This window comes from Lagopus leucura, unplaced genomic scaffold, assembly GCF_019238085.1.
Source record: "Lagopus leucura isolate 7727_CA_CO unplaced genomic scaffold, USGS_WTPT01 Super-Scaffold_100015, whole genome shotgun sequence".
NCBI lineage: Eukaryota > Metazoa > Chordata > Aves > Galliformes > Phasianidae > Lagopus > Lagopus leucura.
Genome location: NW_024962269.1, coordinates 6,324,051 through 6,336,735, shown reverse-complemented (window position 1 = coordinate 6,336,735; position 12,685 = coordinate 6,324,051). Strand labels below are relative to the sequence as shown.

Here is a 12,685-nt window from a genome sequence, read left to right as displayed (position 1 = left end):
CATGGATTTGAAAGCTGGACTAGTTGGTGGATAAAGAATCGTCTGGATGGTTGCTGGCAGAGGGTTGTGGTCAGCAGCTCCGAGTCCAGGTGGAGGCTGGTGAGGAGCGGTGCCCCCCAGGCGTCTGTGCTGGGACCAGCACTCTTCAACATCTTTGTCAGTAACACAGACGATGGCATTGAGTGCACCCTCAGCAAATTTGCAGGTGATGCCGAGCTGAGCCGTGCAGTTGATGTGACACGAGGCGGCCAGGCAGCTGACAAAGGGAGCTGGTGCATTTCCCATACAGACTTTGTGCGGTGTTGCTGCTGAACGTACTAACACCGCTGTGCTGATTTACTTCTATATTCCCGGCTAACTCTGCTGCTCAGGCCTTAGATCCAATATTTCATACAAGTGTTGTACGAAAACTATTAAAATGCACTTTTTGGGGAGAGGGTCGTGGTGTGCAGGTGTAGTTCTCCCTTAGCTGCGAGCTCCCGCCTCACAAGATGGCAGCGCGCCGCGCAACGGGCGCACAACCCTCGCTCCGCGCTGCAGCTGAGGGCGGTGCTGAGGAAGCGGAAGAGGGCGGCGAGAGCTCAGAGGAGCCCTTCCTCCCTGTCCTCCTCCCCCTCCCGGATGCAGCCCCCGGCGCTCCGTATCGCGTCACTGCGCGGCGCCGGCGCGTGCAGCCGCCATGGCCGACATGGAGGAGCTGTTCGGCAGCGACGCCGACTCGGAGGCCGAGCAGAAAGGTGCGGCCGTTAGCTGCCGTGTACCGGGCCTCCCGTCCGCGGGCCCCCCCGCAAAGCAGGGCGGAACGCCGGGCTTCGGTCGGGTTACCGTCCGGGGGTGGGGGTGGGGGTGTGCAGCCCGCTGGCTCCATGCTCTTCACAGGTGAAAAGTGGTTACAGGCGTCTTAAGGAACGGCGACGCAGCGCCTGGCAATGGGCACTGCCTCTGAGTTCTTTGCTTTGTGTAACGGCTTATTCCTCCCAGAGCTTTAGAACTTTAGGTAATAGCGGGCATATTGAGTGGTACCTGTGGTCGTTCTTTGTATCGTCGTCAGTAGATGTTTTATTGTAGGTAACTTGTGTGTCTCGTGTAGTTCTGCTGTTGGGTAACGCGTGCCTGTGTCCTGTTTGACCCCTGTAGGGATGGCTTAACTTTGAGAGGCGGTGTTTGTTTTGCAGATACTGATTCTGGCTCAGATTCCGACTCCGACCAGGAGAACGTGGGCTCCGGCAGCAACGCCTCGGGCAGCGACAGCGAGCAGGATGATGAGCAGGAGGCAGCAAAGCCCAGCAACAAGGAGCTGTTCGGAGACGACAGCGAGGACGAAGGAGCCTCCCATCACACGGGCAGCGACAACCACTCCGAGAGGTCGTACAATCGCTCCGAAGCTTCGGGGCACTCTGAGCATGAAGACAACGATCAGTCGGATGTGGACCAGCACAGCGCTTCAGAAGCTGCTCATGATGATGAGGAGGACGAGCGGGGACACGGCTCTGATGAGGGCAGTCACCATTCTGAGGGAGATGGTTCAGAAAAGGCCCATTCGGAGGATGAGAAGTGGGGCAAGGAGGACAAAAGCGATCAGTCAGACGATGAGGAGCGACAGCAGAACTCTGATGATGAGGAGAGACAGCAGAACTCAGACGATGAGGAGAAAGCACAGAACTCTGATGAAGATGAGAGGCCTCAGATGTCTGATGATGAGGAGAGGCTCCAGAACTCGGATGAGGAAAAGATGCAGAACTCTGACGACGAGGAGAGGCCACAGGTGTCAGACGAGGAGAAGATGCAAAACTCAGACGATGATGAAAGAGCCCAGCACTCCGATGAGGAGAAGATGCAGAACTCTGATGATGACGAAAGGGCACAGCATTCTGATGAGGAGGAGCAGGAGCATAAATCTGGTAGGATCCAGTGCAGTTGTAATGGTTTGCTTCTTACAGCCTGGTTTGTTCTCCATTGTTTCATTTACATTGGCTTGAAAAATTCTGTCTTAAATGTTAATCACATAACTTTCAAACGTGGGCATCTTTTTAATACTGTGTTTTTGGTTTTTTTTTTTACACAGTGTGTTTAAATTACTTCTAATCTGAAACAACTTGATTAATAAAAGGAATTTTAAAATGTGTAAAGCAGAATTCTTAGTCTGCTGAGAATAATTATGCTTCTTAGGAGAGTCTGCAAGAGGCAGCGATAGTGAAGATGAAGTCTTGCGAATGAAGCGAAAGAAACCGATTGCATCAGATTCAGAGGTGGACAGTGATACAGAAGGCCAGAAAGGTAAAGGTGGGATTGGTTTCTTGGCTTTTGGTTCATTTGTCTTTTAATGCATGGTTTATCTGCTGTGCTACTTGGTACAGTCAATAGCACTCACATTGTGATGTAGCTGCAGTGCCATGGGCGCGGCAGAGCGGCACAGAAAAGGTGCTGTGTGAGGAAGCACACGCCGTATTTCTCCTGGTGATTTCGCTTTAGTTTTGTCATCTCTCAGTTTTCTCCACGAGAGACAGAGCTTTTCTCTTGTGAGTGTTGGTTCACACCCCATTGTCAAAGCTCATGGTGCATCTTATCACAGGAGCCTGAGAAACACTGATATTTTGCTGATCAAGAGAAGATGTTGCTTTTAATGAGAAGTAAAACTTCCAAAGTTTGCAGTGAGGTTGCTTGTCATGTATATTAAAACTATTTACTTGAGTAAAAGATGAACTTTAACTCTTGATTTGTCTGTTGCCACTTTTCACCTGGATTGTCCATAATAGAGCCTTTCCAGGGAAGCACTGACTCTCCAGCTTCAGAACAAGGGGGATCTTTTATTTTTTACGGAATAAGAGAATAATCTGTGCTTCATAACAATTAGAGATTCTTAAACTTTGTAGGTGATTTTAAGTGGTGATAAAAGTGAAGGATTATTTTTTCTGTGTTTTGTTTGATGAAGGGGCATGTATGTTTGCATATATGTGTATTTCATAACAGTAATTTTTCTCCTCCAGAACACGCAGATGTCATGGACCTGTTTGGAGGAGCAGATGACATTTCTTCAGGGAGCGACGGGGAAGACAAGCCACCAACTCCAGGACAGCCTATTGTGAGTAGACTGACTTTTAAAGTAATGAAACCACTATTCCACTTTGAGATCTGGAACGTCAGTGGGGTTTGATAATATTTTAATGGAAAAAGTTTTAACAGCGTTAAGTAAGAATCTACAGATCATTTTGCCCTAGCTAAAATAATGATTGGAGCTTTTGGCACAGCAATATTAGATATGTCGACATGCCTTCCCCCAGCCCTGCTCCACTTCTTCCATTTGGAAAAACGAATACACTGATTACATTTTGATTGTCATCAAGAGAAATACAAATTCGCAGGTCTTCTTGGTACCCTACATACAGCTGTTTGACAAACATTTTCATTTTGAGCCTTGAAGATACTAAAGAATTTCTTTTTAATCTTATCCCATGCTTATTTTCTCATTCCTTGCTGAAAACTGTGTGTCAGCTCTCTTGCTATTTCCTTTCTGTCTTTGTTTTCTCGAGTTCCCACTGGTATTTGAAATGGCTTTTGGTTTTGAAATGGATTGGTTTTATTGGAAAGGTTCAAGTGCATTTATGAGAAGCTTCTTGATCTCTCTCTACATACCAGCAGAATTTTTCTCAGTCAGAATAGAAGCACTTATTCCAGGAACAGTCAGACTGATATTTTTGCTCCTATTGTGCTTCTTTGCCATTAGGATGAGAATGGGCTGAGCCAAGAACAGCAGGAGGAAGAGCCTATTCCAGAGACAAGAATAGAGGTAGAAATACCAAAAGTAAACACAGATTTGGGTAACGATTTGTACTTTGTGAAGCTGCCCAACTTTCTCAGTGTGGAGCCCAGGTAATTCTATATTAAATATGCAGATGATAAGTTGTTGGGTTTCTTAGTTTCAATATTTTGCTTTTGTTTTAGTAGTACAATTAATTATATTGGTTGTATTTAAAATGGTTAACATTAAGGTGCACACTTTAGTGAGGATAGGTCAGTAGGGTGTAGGTTAATGAGTGGGCCTCCTTATAAAATTACCTGCATTTATTTCCAGCCTTAACCCTGACCTCTTTATCCTGATACTGAGGAGACATTTTGTTCTGAAGCAGACTTGCTTTCTTTAGCTGGAGCCATTGAGAGGGTGTGAATGTTAAAGTGGCAGTAATTGATGGTGGTGAAGCTGCTTGGGTTGGCCTCCTGCAGTGCAGAATCAATGCTGTAAATTACATTTCTGCAGAAATGGCTGCCTCACAGCTGCGGTGCCTCCTGTTGTGTGCAGCGTATAATTTCAACCTTTCAAGCACCTGTTACTGTGCACAAGACTAATCTGGATTAACTTCTGGAAGAATGAATACTGTATTGTATAATTTATTACAGACCATTTGATCCCCAGTATTATGAGGATGAGTTTGAAGATGAGGAGATGCTTGATGAAGAAGGGAGAACGAGATTAAAACTTAAGGTATAAGTCTATATCCTCTATGCTCACCTAACCACATTTCATCAAAGTCTATTTCAGGTGTTTTGTAATGGTGTAATGAGTTGTGATTTAAGTTCCAAAGGTACGGATGGCTTCATTGCTGAGGATTATTGCTGAGTTTTAGTAATGCTAAAGAAAGAACAAATTTTAAAAAAACTTAACAACTGCCTTTCTCCTGTGAGAGCCACCCCTTTCACCTTCATCTCTTTGTATCACACAGCGGATTATATAACCCTTCTAGCTGTAATCCGTGACCAGCATTGGGTGTATTTTACCACAGCATTGCACTGTGAGTTTAACAGCTGTGCTGTTCTGACAGGTAGAAAACACAATACGGTGGCGGATGCGGCGAGATGAGGAAGGGAATGAGATCAGAGAAAGCAATGCCCGCATCGTCAAGTGGTCGGATGGAAGGTTGGTTTGAACTTTTTGCATCCTGTTTTCACAGTGGAATCCTGTAGCATGCAAAACTGATGGACTGTTCTGAGCAACAAAAATCAGTGTAGTCTCAGCGCACTGAAAATGTTCTGCTCTGCTTTGTTTGTGGTGAAATATAGTTATTGGCTATTTGTTAAAGGGAAACGCAAAGGCTTTCCTGTTTACACATGAGGAAAAAATGGACTGTAGTGGCTTTATCAAGTAACTGATACATTAATCTCCTTTAAGCATGTCTCTCCACTTGGGAAATGAGGTCTTTGATGTGTACAAGGCACCGCTGCAGGGAGATCACAACCATCTGTTTATCAGACAAGGGACCGGTCTGCAAGGACAGGCTGTTTTCAAGACCAAGTTAACCTTCAGGTAAACGTGATGTTCACTATCAAGTGGTGCAATGAAGTATTGTAACTAGTGCATAGAGATAGCCATTAGTAAGCCTTCAGAGCTCAACAGTTTGCTAAGAATGTGCTATTTTTGGAGGGTTTGGGAAAAATTTTTCCTAAGCTGGATGTCCCAGTTTGAAAGGCTGATGTGTTTGTTATTCACTGCCGTATCAAGGCTGCATGTATTCATTTACTTTTTTAATGTATTTTAGTTTGTATTGTGAAGGGTGAGTCTCCATCTGAATCAGAATGGTGGCTATCAGGGTGATGATTATGACTTGGGATATTGAAGTGAAATGTGAGAATGACTTTTTAGGCTGATAATGGACTGTAGACAGGGTGCTGAGAGAGAAAGCGATGTCTTCAGTAGCTGTGACAGTGCACAGTAGTAGTAATGCTTTTACTTTTGTGTAGATTAATCTTTCAAGTCTTAAGTATACCTACTGTGTGATTGGCACTTGAAAACGGGTAGATTCTTTTTATAAGTATTTAACCCAAAGCAATTCTCCAACAGGCCACACTCTACAGACAGTGCCACGCACAGGAAGATGACTCTGTCTCTGGCAGATAGGTGTTCAAAGACCCAGAAAATTCGTATTTTGCCAATGGCAGGTCGTGATCCAGAGTCTCAGCGCACAGAAATGATTAAGGTATTCTGATGTGGAACTTTCTTATCTGCTGATTTAATCTGAAGTCATTAAAAAAAGAGAAAAAATGTATTTGAACATTTCTAAACGTTTGATGTATTTTTGGAAAACAGTGTATTTTGGAGTAACAAGCAGTAATTGTTAGCTGTATGTGCTGCTTGTACATGCAGCTTTTTTGTTAGAAATTGCTTAATCTTACAGATTACCACAAAAAAAACAGAATTATATGCACTCTTTCCACTGCTGTGAGAGGATTTCAAAAGCTACAGCAGAGTACTGAGATTTTTATTATGTTTGACTCATCCTTTGCTGCTTTCTTTGGACAGAAAGAAGAGGAGAGATTAAGAGCTTCCATTCGCAGAGAATCTCAGCAGCGAAGAATGAGGGAGAAGCAGCATCAGCGTGGTCTGAGTGCAAATTACTTAGAACCCGATCGCTACGAAGAAGAGGATGAGGGAGATGATGCAATCAGTCTAGCAGCTATCAAAAACAGATACAAAGGTGGCATCAGAGGTAATAATAAACCTTACCAGTAGTTAAGGTAGGGCCTTTGTAATTCAGGTGGATTTGTATCACGGGAGAATCTTGATAAGATCATATTTTGCCACTTAATTTGATACATGAGGAGATGAGAGTTCAGTTCGTGCAAGTTTATTTCATTTAATAATATTTAGATTAGATTCTGTCTGATTATTGTGGGACTAAATGTACAAGCAGTATTTTTCATACCGTCTTTTTCTCAGCAATTTCAGATAAATATTTATCTTTTCATTTTTCTCTGCAGAGGAACGAGCTAGAATCTACTCTTCAGACAGTGATGAAGGCTCAGATGAGGATAAAACACAAAGACTACTCAAGGCGAAGAAACTGACGAGTGATGAGGTAAAAGATGACTTTGTTCTTTAATAGCTACTCATTTTCAGCCAGGAACATGCACTTAGTACAGTTTGTAAAGCTGACGTTTTTGTAGTGATTAGCATAACATTTGTGTTGGCATGCTGATTAATTAATCGTGCCTATTTCTTATTTACTGCATTAGTTCACAGATTTGAGTGATACCTAAAGGAGATCCTTATTGTTACAGCTGATTGCACAGAAAAGCAGGTGCTGTGCAGAGTAAAGTGACTTCAACAGAATCACATAGAGAGGAAAAATAATACCAGGTCCCTACTGCAGTGTCGTCTCCTAAGCTTAGATTCTTACTGCCTACTACCTTGTAGGTTACAAGAGGTGTTTTTGTGCTGGCATGCAGGTTTGATTCATCTTCCAATCCTGTTTCACTGTAAATTATATTTTATTTAATTAAATGTTTATGTGTGGAATAACGTACAGAAGTTTAAAAACAGAAGTTTGGGTAGGTCAGTATTAATTCATGGAATGCTTTTCAATGCTTTGTTCAACTTTGGTTTTATATCACCATTTCCCTTAAGAGATTACTTTAACTGTTGAAATTATCTCAGCTCTTGTCCTAGATTTTTCAGTCGCTTTTCTTTAGTGACATGTAGCATGCTAGACCAAACTGTAATTTTGAGAGCTCTGTTGGTGCTATGGACAAGACACTGCTAGCTGTTAGTTTGCAGTATAGCAACGTTGGGATTTTGCAATTCTAGTCTCTCAGAAGAAAGGCTTTGTTAACTGTGTTTCTCTGCTGGTTGAGAATGGTAGCCTCCATTTTACAGTTGCCCGCTGTAAAGGCAGTATTCCTGTCAGAACCACAGAGGGGTGCTGCAGCTCTACTTTGTGGAACCCAGCCAGTAGTGCACAACTTACTTCCTGCATGCTCACCGAAAGCACAGTATCTGTATTTACAAAGCACTGGACTTGCTTTTGTGTGCTGTCAGTCAACGGCACAGACCAGATCTTTGTCCTGCTAGCAGTGGGTTGGCAATGCTGAAAACTTCAGTCTGTTATTGATACCTTTATCACCATGTGGCAAGTTACTGTAATTAATGAGGATATTCTGCACGTAGGAAGGAGAGTCCTTAACAGTAGCCCAGCTAAATTATAAGAGAATAAATGTTCCGAGGAAGTAGCTGTGATTGAGATTCCCACCCATACTAAGTTGTTTTCCATGCTTAAATTTCCTTCCTAATTCAGATTCTCACCATTCTAATTCAACATTAATATAAAACCAAATGTTTTGAATAATAAGTAATTAGAAAGGCTGTGTTGTCTCTTGCTGCTTCTTAAAATCCAATTAATGTGTGCATTGCTCTTAATAAACAAAATTAACTAATGGAAGAGGAGATTAGGTTACTTATGCCTGAGGGTGTTAGCAAAGTTACTCTTCTTTTTAAACTGTAATTGAGTTGCCACTCATCCTTTGTGTCCAAATTGATGAGCTTTGCATTAGCAATTAATGATCTGTAGTGTGACCAAGTATCTTCAGAACACTTTGGATTGAAGTGGTGCCTAGAAGGCTGATTTAAACTGAACTGGTGTAAATGTGTTTAGATTGACAATCAAACTGTTGGCTCTGTATTTAAGTGCTAGGAATTGGTCATCCAGCCTGCAAAAAGTCATTGCAGTGTTGTTACAAACAGGAGATTATCTAGAAATAGTGTGACAGGAAAAAAAAGAAGTTGAACTCTACATATTGATAAGGTAACCTGAAGCAACTTGGGCCTGTGCTGTAGGCCACTTGGTTAATCAGAATCTGGGTTTTTGCCTGTTCTTTAGTTCCCAAATAGTTTTCTACATAATTTCAGTATTTCTTCTAGATCTCTGCATTGTGAACCACTCACCTGTTTTTGCTATTAGGGTTGTTTTTACAACAAAGACAAGACTTGTGTCACCAAGTTAGACGTTTTTCTTCGAGTTTTAAGATGTAATAAAAGAGATTGACAAGTATTCTATTTTATCTGGTCTAGCAGTTGGCAACCCTGCCCACAGCAAGGGGGTGAAACTAGATGATCCTTAAGGTCCTTTTCAATCCAGGCCATTCTATGATTCTATGATCTGTGGGAAAACACAAGATTTTGGTTTGCTTCATGCATTAGAGTCTATATTTTAGCATTTGAATTGAATGGTGTGAGGTGCTTTAACAGCAGAAAACCCAACAAAACAGGCTGTAAGTTATCTCAGGTGATCGGCTCGTGTCAAGTTCTTTGTGAATTCCTCCCAGTAACTGAAGTTGCACTGATTGGAGTTCCCATGACCAGCCCTTTGAAGCCTCCTACGCTGTATTTCTAGGACTGTAAGCTGTGGGATTGTTTCTTAGTGCTGGTGGTTCCTTATCAGTCTTTTTCCTTTATGCCAGAATGTGGCAGACAAAAACACCTGCCAATTCATGTCTTTTTTGTGTTGTTTTTCTCTCAGTAGCTCTAGCTTAAGGTTTGCAAGTATCAGTAGTCTGACAACTGAGCAAAGCTGTCCAGATTGTCTGAACAGAAAGCTTCTCCGTGTTGAAAATTTCCCTACGAATTCTAGGAATTATCCATACCATAAGAGTTGCAGGCTTTTGTCACTGTATAAATAGCACTTCTTTTCGAAGAGCATATGAACCCCATGTAGAACCCCAGTGTTAGGAATCTGAGGGAAATGGTAAGCTTATCTCCTTAATTCATAACTGCTGATAGTGATATTACACACTCCATAAACCTAGACTGGGAGATAAATTACTCTTACACAGTAGTTAATTTTGAAGCAGGTGTTGATGCATTCCCACTGAGGTAAATGGAGGTGCAGCTGTATTGTGGACCCTCTTGGTTTGGGGTCTGAGACTGGAACCAATGCTGACCAATGAAGTGCAGCACTACAGAGGCATGAGGTGGAAAGACTAGAACAAATGATTTTGCTTTTCCTTCAAAAAAATCCTTTTTGTTGTTGTTCTGAGGCTGTTTTTTATTTTAGCTTGAATATTTTTTAAATTTTTGTCCTTTCTTGCCTTAAGGAAGGGGAGCCTTCTGGAAAGAGAAAAGCAGAGGATGATGACAAAGCGAGTAAGAAGCATAAGAAGTATGTCATCAGTGATGAAGAGGAAGATGATGATGATTAACATTGAGGGAGCACTAAAGTTGATTTTATATATACATATTTATATATAAATTGTACAGTTCTCTTACAACAAAGATGTAAGTAGCCATATTGGGGTTATTTTGATAAAGGAAAATTCCATTGAAATTTGTGTTTCTGGTGTGAATAAAAGTTGGTTTCTTTCTTTTTTACTTTCTCATATTTTTACATCTTATCTTACTGCAGCAGCAGCTGCAATGGGGATCATCACAGCACCAGGTTTTAAATCTTGTACAGTGCATTTCAGTTTTGAAAACTGTAGTACAAACTGGTTGTACAACTGAATAAAAGTGAATAAATTGGTGGTCTTACTGAGTTTATTAGAAGAAATCATAACCTTCATATAGAATGCTTAAATTGTAAGTTTTCCCAGAGGTTATGGAGGTGAAGGTTACCATTTGTACAGAAGATTTGGAGTAACACATGAGTGCTACAGCACCATACTGTTTTTTCCTCGCTTTCCTTATTTTCTGCTGGCTGTGGACATACTACATGCATTACTATGCTGTTATATTTTGATATTTTTGACTGAATGTATTTCTTATCATGTCTACTCTGAGTAAACTGTGAAGTTTCTGTAGTTAGAATAGTGAACCAACCACGTAAGATGTTTATTTTTCCACAAATCGAACAAAAATCCACGTCTCTGAGTGTTAGCATTAATAACAGTCACATTAGCGATGTAAATGTCAGAATAGAAGCACTTGTTTATAGAAAACTAATGAATTTCTGCAAGGTCATGAAAGACTTCTTGAACAACTGCAGTGAACTGCACTCATACATATCCTAGTAATACCATTTTGTAACCTCATACAAGCCTTATGATGCATTTTCCTGTTGTTACTGGTTGGCTGAAAAGACGATGGAGGAGAATATTGTGGACAGAATCATTGCTGCTTTAATGCTATTTTTAAACACCTTATTTGATTATGCAAATAGCATTGCAAAATGAGAGGCTACAAGAAATGTCTCATCTTTTCCACTCTTTAAGATTATGTTTCCCATGTGTAGTTTCCCTTGTTGGTGAGATAGCATTTCCATGTTATCTGTGTTGTTTTTTAACTGGCTTTTGACAGTCCTAGAAAGCTTGCAACTTCATAGAGACAGCAGGAAGCAAGCAGAAAGCATAGCTTAATGCCTCTTTAAATGCATTGAGTGGTGCTATGGAAAGTTTGCTGTGTGGATTGATGTTTCGTAAGATAAAGTAGCTAACAGTTATGTAAGAATGAATGTTACTTATCTTTCTCCTGCCCAGATGAATTATGCTTTTCTATAAAAACTGTTGAGTTACAGCTTTTAACCTGGCTGTCTTGCCTTTGAAATGTGTAATTAGGCAAACAGTTTGCTGAAGTAAACTACCTCCATTTTTCCTGCCTGGAAGGTGTGGGAAGCATTCTAGCTGCAGAGCACAGAGCTCTGCGCACGTTAATATATTCTGCTCAGCAGCTGACTGCGGTGCAGACACTTGCAAATATGAAAACAAAGTGAAAAATGTCTACTCTGAAGTCTGAGTGCCTGAGAAACTGTTCTTGTTTTTCTTTTGTAATTGTTTCTAAGAGTTTCTGCCTCTCTTCCCTGTGCAGATAAAACCTTTCTCCATCTGCTCAGATTTTGACCCTGAAATCCTCTTAGGTTAGACCTCTGCTGGGAGTCTGGCTCCTCACACATGGTTACCTGCTTTTCTGTTGTAACCTGCTCAGGAAGAAGCCAGCTGTAGAAAAAGGGAGTTGTTTCTTGTGCTGTGTGGATGCTAGACTTTCTTGTCAAAGTCTCCCAGGTACCTCCTAAGCAGCAATGCAAAGTGTATGGAAGCACACCACCATTTCACTGCTGATGTATTGCTTAATGTCAGTTTAATTGAAGCATATCTGAAGCATATCAGAAGGTTCGATGCTGACTAAGCCTTTGCTTAGTAAGTGGGCTGCTTTACCTTCCAAAAATGAGGCTTTTGTGGATTTAAAAGATTAAAAGTAGTGGGTTTTTTTCTGCTGTCTTCCTTTGTAAATTGCTCTTTTAAAGTCTTATTAAAACATGGAATTTTAGAAAGTGTTTTCTCAGCCTAAATTGGTTTAACAATCACCTTTTAATTAAAAGTCGCTTGAATGAACTTTGTCTTAGCCACAGTATTTGTTGCTTGGGAGTGTGATGTACAGCTTTGTTTCACTCAGACAGTTTTTTTCTTCTCCCTTTTCCCAGCCTCCAAGTATGTGAGAATTACTTGGAATTGTTTTTTCTTACCCAAATCAGAAATCTCAAGCTGAAACTAAAATGTGTAAGGAGAAGAACAAGTAGATGAACTGTATTTACTTTTGTACAGACTTGCAGAGTACTTCTTCCAGAAAGGTTATGATTTGAATAATTTCCAAAAATAAAAATCTGAAGAGCTGACAATGAGCTGAGCGTTAGAGTGTAGGGTAAGTTGTCTTGAAACCATCACTGAAAGGTGTTCCTAGCTATATAGTTTTGTTGTTTCAGGTCTGTTGTTCAACCGTATACTTGCCAATTGCTGAACTGGAGTTTTCCTTTTAGCACTGAGTAGCATTTTCTTCCATCTTAGCCATGCAAGTTGACGCAGTTTTCATGCTACAGCAAGCCTGATGGATTGTGGGCTGCCCTCAGAAGGGTGCAGCTGCCCATGCAGTCCTTCTCTCTTCCCGGCAGCAGGTTTGGCAATACGTGAATTTGCTAAACGCCCAGGACACTAA

The 12,685-nt window shown here is 41.3% G+C and overlaps 1 protein-coding gene across 1 annotated transcript; it reads left to right on the top strand.

Annotated features, from left to right (window-relative positions):
- Positions 1-635: 635 nt before the first annotated feature.
- LEO1 (LEO1 homolog, Paf1/RNA polymerase II complex component) lies at positions 636-12,087 on the top strand. Its single transcript, XM_042875946.1, has 12 exons — positions 636-737; positions 1,176-1,901; positions 2,170-2,277; positions 2,988-3,082; positions 3,725-3,870; positions 4,396-4,480; positions 4,818-4,912; positions 5,165-5,299; positions 5,834-5,969; positions 6,293-6,479; positions 6,751-6,848; positions 9,859-12,087. Exons 1-12 carry the CDS (start codon positions 680-682, stop codon positions 9,961-9,963), a joined length of 1,974 nt encoding a protein of 657 aa, XP_042731880.1. The 5' UTR covers positions 636-679; the 3' UTR covers positions 9,964-12,087.
- Positions 12,088-12,685: the final 598 nt, after the last annotated feature.

What these genes read in the sequence shown, in the direction of transcription:
- LEO1 (XM_042875946.1), top strand. Translation starts at nt 680, where the DNA reads ATGGCCGACATGGAGGAGCTGTTCGGCAGCGACGCCGACTCGGAGGCC. An exon ending in TGATACAGAAGGCCAGAAAG is followed by an intron (nt 2,278 to 2,987) that starts GTAAAGGTGGGA and finishes TTTCTCCTCCAG; the next exon opens with AACACGCAGATGTCATGGAC. An exon ending in CAACTCCAGGACAGCCTATT is followed by an intron (nt 3,083 to 3,724) that starts GTGAGTAGACTG and finishes CTTTGCCATTAG; the next exon opens with GATGAGAATGGGCTGAGCCA.